The 17835-nt window shown below is 43.4% G+C and overlaps 2 protein-coding genes across 3 annotated transcripts in view; both read right to left on the bottom strand.

Moving 5' to 3' along the window:
- Opn3 (opsin 3) overlaps positions 1–11647 on the bottom strand; it is a 32757-nt gene extending 21110 nt beyond the window's left edge. The window contains exons 1-2 of one of the 2 annotated variants that reach the window (XM_038348610.1): positions 11207–11647; positions 7648–7777 (exon numbers count right to left, since the gene is read on the bottom strand). In XM_038348610.1, the coding sequence (XP_038204538.1) occupies positions 7743–7777; positions 11207–11573 (402 nt within the window). In that variant the 5' untranslated portion in view covers positions 11574–11647 and the 3' untranslated portion in view covers positions 7648–7742. Of the gene's footprint in view, positions 1–7647; positions 7778–11206 lie in introns of those variants that run through there. The other variant, XM_038348611.1, reaches the window with a different exon arrangement.
- On the bottom strand, positions 3903–11200 carry Chml (CHM like Rab escort protein). Its single transcript, XM_038348606.2, has one exon. The coding sequence runs from the start codon at positions 7470–7472 to the stop codon at positions 5610–5612; it is 1863 nt and encodes a 620-aa protein (XP_038204534.2). The 5' UTR covers positions 7473–11200; the 3' UTR covers positions 3903–5609.
- Positions 11648–17835: the final 6188 nt, after the last annotated feature.

Raw genomic sequence — 17835 nt, 5'->3', positions numbered from 1 at the left:
AAATAAATAAATAAATAAATAAATAAATAAATAAATAAATAAATGCAAAATAAGACAAAGCCAATGGAACAGGACTTCAACCAGACCCACCACAAAGGCAACTAGGTCTGACCCTCAACAAGGCACTATTTTTGGTACCCAGAATGCTTCACACTCCACTTCTGTCCTTTGGTCGCTCATACGTGCACCTCTCTCGACACTCAGGGCCTTGTGCTTTAGGTTTGGTTTCTTGTATTTCCTCTTCCCCAGGCAAGACACAATGTTGAGAATGTTAGATGCAACAGATTCTTGCAACTGTTGACTGACCCAGCCTTTAGTCTCGAGGCAGCTTGTTTCCAACTACGCAACTCAAAGCTTTGGGGCCCTCTTAAAGAAATGCCATGAAAAAAAAAAAAAGCTTGAATGTTCATACAAATTGCCACCCTAAAAAGAAAAGTTTACAAAATAAAGTTGGAAAAAAAGTCATGTATCACAAGTCAGAGGTTGTTTTAGTTTTAAGATTGAGGTAAGGGTGGTGGGTAGAAAATGTCGTAAATGCTAGTTAGCAGGAAGGTCACCTTACCTTAGGGCAAGCATTCCAGCAGGCTTCTTGGGTAGACAAAGGGTCCTGTTTGCTTTCATATTTTAATCCCCTAAACTGGTTGGTGCCAACTCATAATCTCATTAGGTGATTGGCTGATGCTTGCCAGTTATATGGCTTCGGATCCCTCAAGCTGACTGAAGAAAGTATTGGCCTGAGTCCGTAGTTCCTAAGTGTATCCTAGGCTAAGAACGCCCCACAACTGCTCAGGGGACACCTGTGAACTGACCTCATTGCCATGGCTCTCAGACTTAATCTCCACAGTAATGGATGACTTTAGGTTTGGATTAGTATGTAATTCTCATTCTCTCTATCTCTTGAGACAGGATATCTGCATAGCCCAGGATGGTTTGTTATGTAGTCCAGGCTGGCCTCAAACTTAACAGCAATTCTCCTACCTCAGTCTCCCAAGTTTTGGGATTACAAGGCATGCACCACCATGCTAGGCCATGGAAGATCTTCACACTGACAACTGGAATGCACCTACTGTTTCTATACTTAGTTTTAAATGTCAGACAACTGAGAAAAGACACGAAAGATCAAAGTCCATCTTCATCAAGAGTTTCTTCTTAAAAACTATTGCAAAGGCTTTCAGCCACAAATTTTTGGAGATTACCTTTGACCTTAACAGTTAGAAATGCATTTAACTTAAAGGAGAATATATATGTTTTCAAGAAACAGTATCATTTCACCAATCAAGCAAGCCATTTCACCAATTAATCTTTTATTGTTATTGTACACATCAATATTTTACAGAAATATTGTAAAGAGATTAAGTATTAACCTGCAATTACATGCCTTCTGATTTCTTCCAGTGTAGAGATCCAAATCTTTACACAAATGTAACCAGCACGCAATAATTTCTGTTGCAAGCTAACATCTTTTTTAGTCTTAAACTCTTTTCATACAGTCTTACATGTGTCATTTAACTCTCTGCAAGGTCACTATAGCATTAACAACACACCAAAATTTATCCATTTCTTAGTCAGCAGGTTTTTTTTTAAGTATAAAAGGAATTGCTAAAAACATATTTTTAGAAGTAGCTTTATTTATTTGTTCACTCTGAGAGTATTTTCTTGGGCATGTGCTCCTCAAAGTGATGTCAAAAATCAGTTAAAGAAGTCTAGTTAATCTCTTAAATAGTTCTTCAGAAATCAGTTAAAGAAGTCTAGTTAGTCTCTTACATAGCTCTTCAGAATGACCACAAATACCTGCTGCTGCTGCCGCATGAGGACTCATGCAGACTGAAGAAGCCACTTACTTAGGGACGCAGGCAAAGTTGCTTTAATATCTATTTTAATGCACAAAAATTTGAGGATTGAAGAATTTATTTTTACTTTTTTTCCTCTTTGCAACCTATCACTTTGTACTCTGCACAAGAAGAGTAGAAAGCCTAAAGAATTTGCACCCACTAAAAAAAAAAATAGTAAAATAAAAACCAAGTCAGACAGTGGTGGTACATGTCTTTAATCCCAGCACTTGGAAATTCAAGTGCTAGACTATGGGGCAAGTTCCAAAACAGCCAGGGCTACATAGAGAAATCATGTCTCAAAAAAACCAAAAATAAGGTAAAATAACAAACAAATAAAACACTCATGCAATAGAAACAGCTTTTTAATTCCACCTTCTCTCCTTATTTTGTATATAGCTTTTCATTTTAATTTTAGTTGATCTACTTTGTTAATGTTCACCTGCCAGAACATTCCTTGGCATTATTACTTGGGGAAAAATTGTATTCTTATTACTTTTATGCTCAACATATAATTAACAAATAAATGGCAGTATGAGATGAAAAGAGGCCCTAGAGCCTATCTCCAGACTGACCCAGTCTCCCTATGAGCAACTTCTAAATATTTCTTTCCAGGAAGCTAATCAGTCTTAACTTCCTTGAACTCAGCACCACAGAAAATTTAGATGGGTGGTAGGTATATCATGCCTTAAGGACTTGGAGGGCAAAGCCCTGTATTTTTCCCCTCTAAAATTGAAGATGTGTTCCCTCGCTTACTTTCTTGCAAAATTTATCACAGTTCTCTCAAATTACATGAAGCATAAGGTTGACATCACCAATGATACTGTAATAACTATCAGTTACATACAAATGCCACATGCTGGAATTACTTTGGATAATGGTTTTTATGCATTATCCAATTTAATATTCACAGTAATTCTGTTGAATATTATTTCTATTTCATAGATGGTAAATGAAAGCCAAAAGTGATTGTTTTGAGAACAAATGAGTAATAAATGACCTGTGGACTCCCTGTGTTTATAGCATTTCCTTCAAGCCAAGACATCTCTCATAGAAGCACACTCATATTTTAAATTTAGCTCCTTCATTAAAGCTTCTATTTATCTTTCTTAAATTAATATAGCTACAAACTTTTTAAAGATGCTCATATATACCAGTATCAATACTTTTTAAAATTCCATCATTATTGGAATCTAGAAATGAGATTTCAAAAAACTATGTACCTTGCAACTTGTGAACTTATCTTCTGTTCATAGTATATTTATATGGTAACACAGGTTTAGTGAAGTATAAAGCCATGGAAAAAGAATGTATTTGTGAGCTTATCTTCTGTTCATAGTATATTTATATGGTAATACAGGTTTGGTGAATTATAAAGCCATGGAAAAAGAATATATTTTCTCTGGTTTCTTTCTATAACTTTACTTTGTATTTCTACCCCACTGACATTTTTTTTCAGCCATATACAGATAAAAAATAGTACCAAGGCTGTCCATTTCTGCTTGAGAAATGGTTCACACATGCTTTCCCAATAGAGATTCAAGTTAAGTTTTAAGTAGTTGCTTATCATGCTATGAAATGCCCACAAAATCATTAGTAAACATAATTAAAGCAAATGGAAGTGTCTAGTCAGTGCAGGTAGCATCGTGGGCTCTGTTCATGCTGATGCAGGGGTACTATACTAGACACAGCTGTCTCATCCTGAGTCACTGGAAGTAATTGTTTCTGTTGGTTGTTACCTCTTCGGGCAACACTTTACTCTACAGCCTTTCCCTAGCTAGAATGAGAGATTCTGTCTGACTTTTAGTGTGGTGCCCTAACTGAGTCAAAATGTAATTCATGAAGGGCAGCATTTATGATTTCTTAAACACCTGAAAACTTCCAATAAGCCCATTCTAACTTGTCAGAAAATTAAATAGTGTTCCTTATATTTCTTAAATGCCTTTTGCTCATTTGCCTCACTAACACTTACTGCTTTGTGCTCATTTAAAGTAACATATTCACTTTCTTAGTTTAGGAGACAAAAAACAAAAACGACCGTTTCCCCCCCCCCCCCCCCCCCCCCCCCCCCGCTTTGGCCTAGTCTAACCCTTCCCATTACATTCAGCTCTGTCTTTTATAGCGTCTGTTTATCTTTTACAACCCTGCCCCCTTCTTTTAACGTCTTCTGAACAGACTGTGGTGCTGACAAACCTTACGAAGTGGGTTTGAATTACCCTCACCTCCATTTTACCTATCTTAGACTTGTTTTTCTCTTAATTGCTACTTTTAGGATATTTCAGGTATTTCATTTGTTCTGCTGGATTTAATCCTTAAGATCTACACAATATTATGGATGTATTATATTAAAAAACCAACACCAAGATCAACGGATGGCTTTCTCCTCTCAGCGCACTGTCATTCACTTAAGTGTCTTGGCTCACTTTCCTCACTAACGGGCAGCGAGAGCATACTCAGACCGTCACTGCTCACACATTGCGCCTCTTCTCACAGTACAGAGCATTCACTGCTGGGGTGCAGCAGCTGGTTCTGGAGGAAAGCATCCCATTCTCCAGGTAACAGACATGTAGTAGAAGAGACATTTTCTGTCAGTTACCAATGTTTATAAAGCAGTACAGCCAACCAGGTGTCATGCTTCACCCTGAGAAACCTGGATGAGGAAACCTCTAACTTTATAGACATCTATAACTCCGCGTTAAGATGCACCACTATTCCTCCTTGGGAAACCCTTTCTGGAATATTCTCAACACCTATCCTGAAGAACCTTTTCCTAGGGTAACTTATTAATTAATGCTAGCCTCAGTTAATTGTTAGAAGTTCTCTTAAGTGTTAGTGTCAGTTCTATAGAAATTTTCTGAATAAATCTGGTCCCTTTAATTTTCCTGTAATATACTTCTTTTGGGGGTAGGGGGGTGGTTTTGTTTTGAAATGAGACTCAACTGTAGCCCAGGATGGTCTGGACTTTACAGGAGTCCTCCTGCCTCAACTTCCTACATGACAGCATTACATGAATAAGCCACCATGCCCTGATTGCAATGTATCTCATACATGAGCTTCTTCGACTCCTAAGAGGCACTCTTTCTGCAAAGTAGCAGGGCACAGCAGGCTCATTGCCTCCTTAGTCACAAAGGTCAAGCAGGTAAAATCACATGTAAATATCAATCCCAAGACACAGGACCATGGCCACGCTTCTAACAGACAGTTGTGTTTTATCAAATGAACACTTGTACCAGCTGCTACTCCTACTACCAGCTCTATGTGTATACATGCTATACAAACAGCTCACATGGTTAGGACTTACGTGCTCCTCTATGCATCTGAGGTGGTAGCAGCAGTAGTAGCTACAGCAGTAACTACAATAGTCCTCGGACATTAGTTTTGTGTAGACAATGATAAAACCTGAACACAGAAGCAAGTGCGATATTACCTATTAAGATAAGCAAAGTTGCCACTGTGGGACCCAAAAGTAAAAGAAAGCTAACGACACTCAGAGATTATGGATTCCTGGAGCCAGTTAGGAACCAAAAAGGCTGAGTCACCACAAATCAGTTAGCTGCTGACAGATTAGCAGAGCTATTTGGTACCCAGTGTCTCAGTGTTGAAGACATGTCAACAGCGCTTACCACAAACTGCAGCTGTCTTTCAAATGACGCTATTTTAAGGTCAGGATGAAAATATTTCCAGTCTGCTTTAATTTTGAAGGTGGCATGGGCTTTGCAAGTTCTTGTTGTCCCTGGGGTGTCAAGCTAGGCGGTAACTGACTCCAGGAGCATCTGGTTGCTAACCCTCACCCTCAAAGATAATGTCTTCTGGATTTGGTGGAGGGGGGCAGAACTCTTCGTTGGGGAAGATCTCCTGGAACAGTGCTTCCGCCTGCTTGACGGCATGCTCATTCCCTGGTCCACAGTCAGGCCCAGAGCAGACGTACACGTTGGGAGGCAAGCCGCAGTACGAGCTTCGGCTCACCCCTGAGGAATCCCTCATGTTAAAATAAAGAGCCCACAAGAGTCTCGGTTTTCTGAGTTCTTCCTGGTCTTCTGCTTCTGCAAAAGGGATGAATAACTGCTTCACCACGGGTTCCAAGTCTTCCCTGGCTGTTTTTGAAGAGACACAGGTCAGGTGGACCAGATAGCTGTCCTTCATGCATGTCATGGTTGATGGGCATAACTCCATGACCCGAATGGAACCGGTCCCTGGCTCTAGCGGAGGCACTGTCAGAATGGAAACCTGCTGGTCTGAATCTGTCTCCAGGATGGACCGGTCTGTGATGAGCACGGCCCTCGAGATCTGCTGATACTGCACATTTGAACACGCTTCCTTAGAAAGGTAACTGTCTTCCACAATAAAATAGCTGGCACTTATTCTCTGACCAAAGTGGTCTATGATTCCTTTACATCTTCCGGAGTCTTTATCAACTACAAGGCATTGGACTTTATGGCGAAGACAATAGATTCCACCAAACACAGCACACATCCTGCAGAAACACTGGGGAATTTCTCCTTGGCCATATAAAGGGAATATAAAGGGAGTGTTGCCAAACCGTCCAAGACACTGAAGGAAGGTTTTGGTTGCTTTAAGGCCATCTAATGTAGTGCAGGACGGCTCTGATGTCATTGCAATGGAGTGCAGTATGAAATGTTGGAGGCTGGGTGTTAACTGTTTAGTTTTTAGGTACTCAGAAAATGAACATTGTTTGAAATCTTGGTATTCGTCAGAATGTTGTTCATAGTCTAGACAGAATGTGAGGAATTTCATTAGCATCCTCTTTTCAACCATAGTGAGCCCTTTACTATTAAAGACATCTGCTCTGGAGCAAGGCACCTGTTCCACTTTCCCTTCCCAAAATGCAAGGATCCTAGTGACGTTCTTAAATTCTGCATAACGACTAACATTTGATTTGATTAGAAGATCAATCAATGATCCTTGAGAATAAAGCAGCTTTGATACCAAGTCAATATTAAATCTCCGGCTCTCCTTAATCATTTGAGGGTATGTAATCCTGCTTCTCTTTGGTTTCTCAGTGTTGTCTTCTACATCAAGTGTGTCTTCATCTTTATCTCCATCTGAAACCGCCTGGGTACCAGTTTCATCTTCATGCTCCTTTTCTTTCTCCAGTGAGTTCTCTGCATCAGCTGGGGAGGATGAAGGCTCTCTATCACTTCTCTCTGTATGTTCAGAAGGCACTTCGTGGCTTGAAAAGTACGCTGAGTGCCTTTCTTTGGGCAAGCCTGCAGAATCCAGAGAGTCAGCCAGGGTAGCAGATGCCTCTGAGGAAGGACTTCTCTGCAGAGCATCAGTCTTTTGAGTGCTGTCCCCAGCATCCTGGCTGACATAACAGAAGACTTCTGTGTGCTGAATGGTTCCATCCTTCCTGCAAAGGGCGACGGCTTCTTCGGTGTCATGGATCAGGTCTTGCCACGAGGCGGTCGTGTCTTCCTCGCTGTCATGGCTCTGTTGACAGTCCTTCAGCCAGGACAGCAAACCTGTAAAGCTGAAACTCGCCCAGTTCCCTCCGTAGTAACTTCTTGAGTCAACATGTAGAACTCTCTGTCCGCTTCTTGAACATGCAGCTGCCAGGATGGACTCGGGCAAACCTGTCCCTATTATAATCACATCAAACTCTGTGGGAAGCTTGTCTGCCATCCTAGGAGCTGAAGCTTCAGGTCACAGCTGATGAAGAAACTCAGTATGGACCTAGGCCGAGGACTCCTCTGAGGTATTTATGCTGTAATAAAATCTCTACTTGTGATCTTCATTCAGAAACACTGAGCTTGCAAGTCCTAAGCTGTTTAACCGTTACAATCTTAAACATTTTAGGAAAGAAAGTCAGGAGCATGGAAAACACGAGAAAGGCATGAAATCCTATCTGAAAACACTCAAATGGAAGTATCCTTTTCGTGTCTGCACTTCGCCTTAGCGGTAAATGCATTTGTGGCTGGAACTCTTCTCTGAAAGAAGAAATTTCAAGAAAAGAACACAATTGTAAATAATAGAAAAGCAATTTCATGCAACAGCAATTTCAATCCACTGGAGCCTGACTTGTTAATGTGGATAGAAACCTCTACCCAAAGAAGTCATTAAATGCCTTCCCACAGGTCTCCTGAGCTCTTGAAAATGAACAAAAGATACTTTGTACATCTTCCCCAAAAGTCATGAAACAGACACAATAGCCCACAAAAAATTAATAATATTATACAATTACTTTATGGTTAATAAAATATTTGGACAACATTGAAAGCTTAGACTAAAAAAATATGTGGCTTTACCGTGTTTATGGAAACATACTAGGCTGAGTGATGTCAAAATAATGGGGAATATTGCTGGTCTCAGGAAAGTCTGTAGGTAATCCCAGTCAGCTGTATAGAAGATTTTATAACCTTAACTACCCCAAGGATCTTGCAGCAGATACATGAGACATCTAGATATTACAAGAGAATTCAATAAGTGGCATTTAATATATGCAAGAACATGAAAGAACAGGCCAGAGGAGAAATAGCCTTGTAACATTTTCTGTACTAAAGTTCATATATAACATAAAAAGTTTCCTATATTAAAACATTTTCACATAAATAATATCTATTCATAACATCTAAATAAGGAAACATTACATTTTGCCAGTCTGTCTCTGCAACCACAAATCCTTTCTAAACAGGTTCTTTTTGTTTCTAAAAAGGCAATGGAAAAGGGCTCCCCTGGACCTTTCCATCACATGCTGGTTATATCCGTGTGGTGCTGGGTGTGGCTGGAGGCTGTCCCTTGGATATACTCACCTGGACGTCTGCAGGCTAACACACTTTCACACCCATTGCCAGCCTTTTCCTGGCTCATCATGCACAGTAGCAGTAAGTGTTCCTGGGTCTCTCTACTTTTCACTACAGTTACATCTGCTGGCATCTAAATGCAGGGACACGTAAGAGACCAATAACTCTGATATTCATAAAACAAGCTGCTCAACTGGAACTGACACGAACTTCACGAAGTTGTTGGTCTGACGTGTCAGTTTAACTGATACAGCGATACCAACAAGCCCAGCTGGTAGTAACCTCTGACCAAGATTATCAGGAATTCTACTTATTTTTAGCCTTCTTTGAGAAGCCAGGACCAGAGCCCAGGATGAAGCCACGGCCTGGTCTACTTGTGCACATATATAAGAATATGTGAATTACTCCCCCTTCTTCTAGTAGGGTGTAAAGAGGGAGACAGAACCTAAGAGGACATCCAAAGTATAAGCATGTATTCACTTCCTCTAGGCATAGAAGTGAACAAGGCTGAGGCTGGTGGGGGTGGGGTGAAGGGGTATAGGTACTAAGTAAGTACTTTCTGAACTACAGATGTCAAAGGGGTCTTCAAAAATACAAAGTAAATAGAATAGACGACCTTAACCACAGTCAGCTCAATAGTGGATCACAAAGATGGGGAAGCAGTCAGTCTGGGAGAGTGAATGACTTGGGAAAGCACAGACAATGAGAGCCACAGGCGCCCGACAGACCAGCGGCGCAGCCTCACCAAAGCTCTAGAGCAAGCAGCTGGCTACTTAAAGCCTTGAAAATTTTCCTCTCCTTTAGTACTCAGGATTGACTAGTCCTGGCTTGGGGATAGAAAGGGAAGCATCTTCCCTGTCTCCATCAAGAAGCATACTCCGGGAGAAGAAACTATCTTTGCTAAGAACACTGTGAGTTCTGCCATAACCTCACTTTCACCAGGAGTTAACTCATTTCCAGTCCTCTAACCCTCAGATCTACCTCAGGTTTTAGAATCAGAATAGATGTCATGATTCAAAGCACGGATAAATGCCCTGGGTAAAGGACCCCTGGGTAAAGCACTAGGGTGGATGCTTCTAGAAGTCCTAAAAAATTTCTTCTGATGGTGACAGCTCCCGGCGGGGAGAAAGGAGAAGGAAGGATACTGGAAGAGGGGGTTGGCAGAGCATGGTGGGGAAAACAGGGTGGATGCTGAAAACCACACTAAAAAACTGAACCCATTCCTGTTTTCACACTGCCGGCTAGACACCACAGCACAGAAACATACTTCACAGAAGAAAGAACTGTCATGTCTGTGAGTAAACACCTGTCGCCTGGCCCAGGGCCTCTGCGAGCCAGGCCTGACTGACACACGTCACCTTAAAGACCCTCCCGACCAACGTTTTAGTTAACAGAGAGAATAGCCATACAGTCAACCTGCATTGTCACTGATGGCCTCTCACGGCCCCTCCTCATGTTTTAGTGTTTTCTAAAATGGAAATCCTTAGGTTAATGTTTATTAGGGGAAGAGACTAGAGAAAGTATCGGAATTATCAGTTGGTGAAATAAAATTGTAACTCCCAAATTTTCTTTGCTTTAAAATTTTAGAAAAAGGAATCATGGCAATAACATTTAGGATTTAGGTTTGTCACACACACATAAGCTGGCAAATAAAAATATCCATGATGTTACAAAGATGTTTTTCTCTAAGATTCCTGCCAAGATAAAGACGGTAGTCAATTACCAATGTGTTTCAAGATTTGAAAAAAATGGGACTTTAAGACTTAAGAAATAACCAATTCTATTTTAAATCTCTGTACAAACAAAATTCTTAGGACACACACATACACACACCCCACACACACACACACACACACACACACACACACACACACACACCAGTCTTCTTTCCCAAGCTTAAAATACTGAGTTAGTCAAGCGCCAACCTGTCAATTTTCAATATAAATCTTCAAGAGATCAACAAGTTCTACTTTAATTAAACGTACTGGCTGCCCAGATAATTAATTAGTCACACCAATGAGTTGGATTTCTGAGCCATTTATAACCTCTGGTGTGACAGAACTTATGTAGAGGAAATACAATTTAAAATGTCATACAGTCTCACTCCCTAGGAAGTATTAAACGATTTATAATTGCTAGCAAATGAAAGGGTGGGGGAAATACACCGATATTTAGGCTTCTGCGTGTCACTCTGAGAAACAAATACTAAATATGTGATTAAATCTCTCCTTGTCCCTTCGCCACTTTTCAGGGGTTGACTTTTTTCTTGCGTCTCTTGACTCTACAGGCCCTCATTTCTCTCCCCCTTGTGCAGACCAGTAAAAACGGAATAGAGATGAGAAGATACCAGCTGGCCAGCGGCAGGGAGACTTTCAGAACTGCTGCATCTGCATTGGGAGTTGGGGATAACGACTGGCTGGAAGGACCCAGAGGAGGAGGGAAACAAGGAGTTGGGGGAAGATTATCGGCTGAAAGGGAAGATCCCGGGGGACAAGAGAGGCCGGGAGTTAGGGAGATGACTGGCTAGAAGGGAGGATCCAAGGGAGGACGAAAGCCCAGAGCTGCTGTACCCAGGGAAAGTTGGGAGGCGAGGAGGACGCGTCCCGGGCAACTCACCGAAGAGGCTGCCGCTAAACCCGTCCCACGCGCAGCCCACAGCGTCCCACACCCAGCCGTTCCGCAGGCACGACGCGAAGGTGAAGGTGACGCCAAACAGAGACACCAGCAGGTCTCCCAGGCTGAGGTTGACCAGGAAGAGGTGGGTGGGAGTGCGCAGCCGCGGGAACTTGGAGTAGAGCAGCAGAACCAGCAGGTTTCCGCCTACGCCCAGCAGCGCGAGGCCGCCGAGCAGCAGCGCCAGGCGCTCGTACGCCGTGGGGCTGAAAAGCGGCGCGGGGCTCCGAGTGCCCGCAGGCGTTGCGCCCTCGGCGCCCGCCCCGTCCTCCCAATATCCCTGGCCGCCGCTGCGGTTCCCCGAGTACATGGCCCGATGCCGGCGCGCTCTGCTGGCGAAGGCTCGGTGAGCCGGGCGGCCCGCGGCGGCGGCGGCGGCGGCGAACGAAGTGGTGCTCGCTCTCAGCCGGCCGCGCTGGCCATTGTGCCCCGGTGCCGCGCCGGGCCCGCCCAGCCCGCGCGCACCCGAGGCTCCGCCCTCCGGGGATAAGGCCCCGCCCCGTCGCGTGAAACTCCGCCCTCCCGCGTGAGGCCTGCGCCCAACCAGAAAGCGTTTGCGGTCCCACCCACTGGGCCGCCCTGGAAGCCACGCCCTCATGGCTTGCGGCCCCACCCACACGGCAACCTTCTTGAGCCCACCTCCTAAGGCTCGTCTGTGCTCCTCCCTCCCGAACGCCCTGGTACCCCGCCCCGTGGCTCACCTCTGACTCCGCCCTCTGGGTAGTGGCCCCGCCCTGCTGTCCTGGAGGCCCGCCCCTTCCCTTCCCACCTCCCACGCGCGTCCCCGCCCAGCGTAGGCGAGTCCCAGGGTCCAGCCAGCTCTGGGCTCTGCATCTTTCGCCCCTAAGCTGTGGTGGAAGTCACAGGAGAAGAGTCAGAAGAAAGGGAAGTAAATTCCTTTATGGAGGTAAATTAGCCTCAGCGGGTCCTCACAGCCCATTTCCCCTCAATTGGCTCGAAAGCATCATATTCATTCACCCGTTCAGTCATTCACCCTTGCACACATTCATTCATAAATATTTATGAACGCCTGCGCTTAACTCTGTTGAGTGTGCTGAATAAAATACTCCCAGTTAAGCTTCTCTTTTTCCTGAGAAGCTATAATAACAACCACCCTACCTCATACATCCAATAGAAAGAGAATTAAGCATTGAAATGAGCAAGGTAGGGCGCAAGTCAAATAATCTTACAAACAAGGAAACTGAGATTAAAAAAGAAAAGGAAGGAAGAAAAAAGAAAGAAAAGAAAAGCAAAAACCCATCAGGCTGAGACTTAACTACTCTAGAACTGGAAGATATGTTCCAGGGTTTATAGCAATATGCAGAGATGACAAGAGGTGGGACACCTGCCACTCTCGGGGCTCTAAGATAAGGAAGGAAACAGCACCGGAGTGGCCCCCTCCCTAGTCAAGCCCTTCCTGTCTTGCTCTGCTGTAGGGCTATCCTGCTCCACAAGCCAGCTGAAGCACTTCACTGGCGGTGACCTCTTGAGCAGTGCCCCCGAGGCTTCAGTCTAAATCTAGCAGGTATAGAGAGGATATATTTAGAACAGCACACATTTTCTACTGGACCTTTCCCCAGCAGCAATGAAAATATAGTACAAGTCAAATATAGATTGTGAACGCGATACACTTCTTTAGGGCTGCAGTCCCGGCTAACTCCCCACAGGAGGAAGATGTCCTGAGCTGTCATGGGCACTAACGACTGGTTCGTGAAAGCTAAATTGATGTTCACGAGTCTTCGCCCCTCCCACTGTTAGTTTCAGTACATCTCCAAATCCCCAAGAATGAGCTACGCAGATAGACGGCTCCATACCCTACTGCAGTAAACACTAGCCAAGAGGCAGCGTGCTCTGCCCTCGGAATCTTGACCTTATCTTTAAGGCTTCTAACCTGGTGTCAGCATCTATGACGAAACCTTTCTGCCCTGCAAAACGTTTTTAATGCCATATTTTAGATTTATAGGACCATTGAACGAGTTCATTTTATGTGCTGTGTTTTGTCATGGAAAGTTTTCGTCATCTACAGTGAGATTTCAATGCTAGTTGAAGGAAGGAAGGAAAGACTCCTGATTTTTTCCCCCTAAAGCATCCATTCATTGGCAAAGAGTCTTTTTCTCATAAAGCTCACTTTCTAGTTGTGTTGGAAGAGAAGACAATAAGAATCAAATTGGTTTATATATAAAATGTCAGATGCCATAGATGAAAACAGGAAAGAGAGAAGAAAAGTGCCTTTACTTAGACAGCTCTACATTGAACTGAATGAACAGGACATATGTATAAGGTGGGAGTTTACTTGCCCCACCCAAGCCCACCTTGGCAATATGTCCTGTTCATGCAGAGCTGTCTAAATCAGGTGTGTATCTTTTCTCTTTCCTAATTTATCTGCCTTATGAAAATTTCCCGTAGTATTGTGCGCTTTAATACCTAGTCCCTATCTGGTGGCACTATTATAGGAGCTTATGGACTCTTTGGACATGGGTCGCAAAATCAACCACACAGTACTTCCCAGTAGACCATCTCCAAAGTGATCCAGCCAAGCCTGGAAGTGCCAGATCAATCAGAGCTGTGTACTGTGAAGGATTCAAGCCTTGGCACATGCATTGGATGCCTATAAGAAGAGGCCGCTTGTTCATCCCCGCTGCCAAGAACCAACATAACCACACTGAAACTATCTTAATTAAAACACCCCTTGGCCCATTAGCTCTAGCTTCTTATTGGCTAACTCTTACATATTAATTTAACCCATTTCTATTCATCTGTGTATCACCACATGGCTGTGGTTTACCAGTTAAAGTTCCCAGCGGCTGTCTTCAGTGGCAGCTCCATGGCTTCTCCCTGACTCCGCCCTTTTTCCTCCCAGCATTCAGCCTAGCTTTCCCTGCCTACCTAAGCTCTGCCTTGCTGTAGGTGCAAAACAGTTTCTTTATTCATTAGTGGTAATCACAGCACAACTCCCACATCAGATGCCAGCACTCATTCTTCCTCAGGAGAGTTCTTCATTGACTTATTCCCGGAGCTGATTTGGCCCTGGTGACTGAGATGTAAAACAATCTGCTGCTACCCTGCCCTCGTCCCTGTTAGTTGTTTTGGTTTTGGTTTTGTTGTTTTCTACTTAACACAAGCTAGAGGCTTCTGGGAACAAGGAACATCCATTGAGAAAAATACTTCCATTCGACTGGCCTGCAGGAAAGCTTGTGGGGGCATTTTCATTGTTATTATTATTGTTATTATTAGGGATGGATGTGGAAGGGGCCAGTCCTGGGTTATATAAGGAAGTAGGCTGAGCAAAACACAAAGAAGGAGCCAATAAGCAGTGTTCCTCCATGGATTCTGTGTCAGTTCCTGCCTCCAGGTTCCTGTGATGAGTTCCTGTCTTGACTTCCTTCAGTGATGAACTGTGATGTGGAAGTATAAGATGAATTAAACCCTTTTCTTCCCCAAGTTGCTCCTGGTCATGGTGTTTTATCTTAACAAGCATCCTCCCACTATGTAAGAATGCATAGAAAAGACCCCACATGAGGAATGGGCCTTTACCAGCTACTGACTTTGCTGGAGCCTTACATTGCTCCCAATTGTCAGAACAATAACAGATGAAACATTGATGTTTGTAAATTACTCAGCATGACATATTTTAGTGTAGCAGCAGGAATGGACTAAGACCAATGCAACAGAAAATATAGCATCTAATATAATGAACAATAGTTTAAAAATATTTATTTTTTAATTCAAATATGTGTACATATGTTCATTGTTTGTGTATGTTCATGTGTGTGCAGGTACTAATGAAAGACAGAAGGTGGCGTTGGATCCCCTGGAGCTGGAATACAGGCAGTTGCGAGCTGCTTGATGTTGAAGAGAGGTCTCTGTTCTTAACTACTCCCACCAATAATTTCTTGATATCCCCAATAATCTTGGCAGCATTCTGATTTCCAACCATTTTGGAAGATTTGTAATATTTTAGTGTGATTGTAGGAAACCTAAATAGAATCCACACACCTCATGAACTTCTGCCATCTCTTGCTTGGATAATTAAAACCTGCCACTCACTGGTCTGTCTGCTTCTCCCACTTTCCCTTTCTCGGCTTATTTTTCACAAAGTTCCTGGAAGAATGGTTTTCATGTACAAGTCAGAGCATGTCAGTATTCTGCTCACGACCTTTCCGTCTCTCCGAGGAAAAGCTAAAGTCTTTATAAGATCTCTGTGATCTTGCTGGACCTGGCCACCACCCTGTGGCTCTTTCTCTTCCTTCACACCAATTTACTGCTGGAGTCTGTGTTGTTTTTTGGGGATGTCAAGCACATACTAACGTCAGAACATTCTTCCTAAGGTTCGCTGGCACTCCCTCTTGCCATTTAACCCCAGGGCTTGCTACCTCCCCTGCAGGATTCTGCCAAATATCTTTGTGTTAGCATAATTTCTCTTCTGTGGGCTCTACCATACACCTTTATTCTGTCTTCAGAGCATTTACCACTTTCTGGCATACTTCATATGGGCCTGTTTTCTCTGTTTGCAAGTTCACGACACTATTTTGCTCACTACGGTATCATTACTGCCTAAAACACCCCCTAGCATAAAGTAAGTGTTCTATAAATACTCGCCAAATGAATGGGTGGGTGAATGTCAGAATCCATGAATAAGAATTGTAGGAAAGATAGATCCTTGGATGTTGCCAAATAGTATTTTGAGAGCTTCAAAGAAGAAAAGACAGAAGACAGTGAGAAAAGTCTCTATGTAACATGTTTATAGAGCGTTACTCCCCTAATAGCTCATAGACAGAGATGGATACCAAGGATGGATACATAGTACTCAAAACATAAATGCCCCCCAATGTCATTTTCCTCAATTCTGAACTCAGAATTTCATGAGATGGTTTAAAAGGTAGTCTACCAAGAAACAGAGACCTTATCTGTCCCACCTGAACTTCCCTAAATTACCTGGTGGTGATAAGCAGACAGAAGGAACTGTTATGAGAAGCTGGAGAGCTCTCTCAGTTGATACGGCCTTTGCAGCACAAGCATGGAGACCTGGATGGAGAGCTCCAGCCACACCCACATGGAAAGACAGGGCCTGGTAGTCACCTGTGATACTGATGCTGGGTGTGCAAGTCAGGAATCCTTAGGGCCTGATGGCCAATACAGCCAATACAGCCAATACAGCCAATACAGCCAATACAGCTCCAGATTCCGGGGGAGAACCTATGGCAAAAACTAGGGTGCAGTATTGTTTTTACTCTTTGGTTCTTTGTTCTTTGAGGGGCCTACCACCCAGTTCCCAAAGAAATCACACAGAAGCTTATTCTTTCTTACCAAGGCCCAGCCTTAGCTTGGCTTCTCTCCAGCTTTTCTTAAGTTATCCTGAATCCCCTTTGCCTCTGGGGTTTTGCCTTTCTCTATTTCTGTATTTCTTTTCTTCTTATTCTGAGTCTGACTAGATGGCTGACCCCTTCTTTCCTCATTCCTTTTCTCATTCCTTCAATTCTTTTCTCTCTTTTTCTCCCTCTATTTATTCTTTCTGCCTGCCAGCTTATCCTATCCTTTCTCCTACCATGTTATTAGCCTACCCAATCAGGTGTTTTAGACAGGCAAAGCGACACGCTTTACAGAGTTAAACAAATACAACATAAAAGAATGCCAACACATTTTCGCATCGTTAAGCAAACGTCCCACAGCCTAAACAAATGTAACACATCTTAATATTCTACTGCAGTGGAGAGTGATTAAGGAAAATTTTCAGTATCATCCTCAAGCCTCCTTGTGCACATGCATCCTCAGCAGCAAAAGTGTGCACACACACAGCTGGAGACTGTAAAACTTGAGTCAGAAGTGAAGTCGGACTTGGTGAGATTAGATGTTAGCCTCGAAGGAAAGGACAGTCAGAAAGGCCTCTTCTCCTTCGGTGGACTCCTCTTGAAAAACTCTCCCCACAAGAACCCCTTCCTTATCCATGATTCCTTTCAGTATTTTAATTCAAGGTAAATGAATAAAGAGAAAAAAAACACTTATTTTCCACAGCTTTTAAAAGTATTTGTGCCAAATTAGACAGGTGATGTCATACATTTTCACTCTCACAAGCTGGACTTTCCATATCCAGGAGAGTTGTGGGAACAAACGCCAACTTTCCTGTCCCCAGTACCATGGGAGAGACAGGAGGTTGGCAGTGAGAGGAGACATGCATTCCGAGGAAAGTCATTCATCTTTACCCAAGCATCTTCTCAATGAACAAACACACACCCTGCAGGAGGTGGATTTCAGTCTGCTGTGGGGCTTACAGAGAAACTGTGATTTAATGAGACCCACATGAAGGACAATGCCCACATTATGAGGTCAGAGCCCCTCACTAACGCTGCCTCTGTATCTGTGAAATGCAGCAGGCCTCAGCTTTCCTTCTGCTGATATCCTAGGGACAACTCTTCCTCCTTATTCCCTTTGGGCTGGGAAGTTAAAACCAAAGGAATGAGGCCTAGGGCTAACGTTGAGACAGCCGAGAGGTGCTCTAAGAACTAGAAGCTTTCCCACGTTAGCAAAGTCGCAGCCTTCTTTCCACACAGAAAGAAGAGATTCTGTATGTCCGT

The sequence above is a fragment of the Arvicola amphibius genome, chromosome 12 (assembly GCF_903992535.2).
Source record: "Arvicola amphibius chromosome 12, mArvAmp1.2, whole genome shotgun sequence".
Taxonomy (NCBI): domain Eukaryota; kingdom Metazoa; phylum Chordata; class Mammalia; order Rodentia; family Cricetidae; genus Arvicola; species Arvicola amphibius.
Note: the sequence above shows the minus strand (reverse complement) of the source record. Positions and strands in the feature narration are given on the sequence as shown.

What these genes read in the sequence shown, in the direction of transcription:
- Chml (XM_038348606.2), bottom strand. Translation starts at nt 7,472, where the DNA reads ATGGCAGACAAGCTTCCCACAGAGTTTGATGTGATTATAATAGGGACA.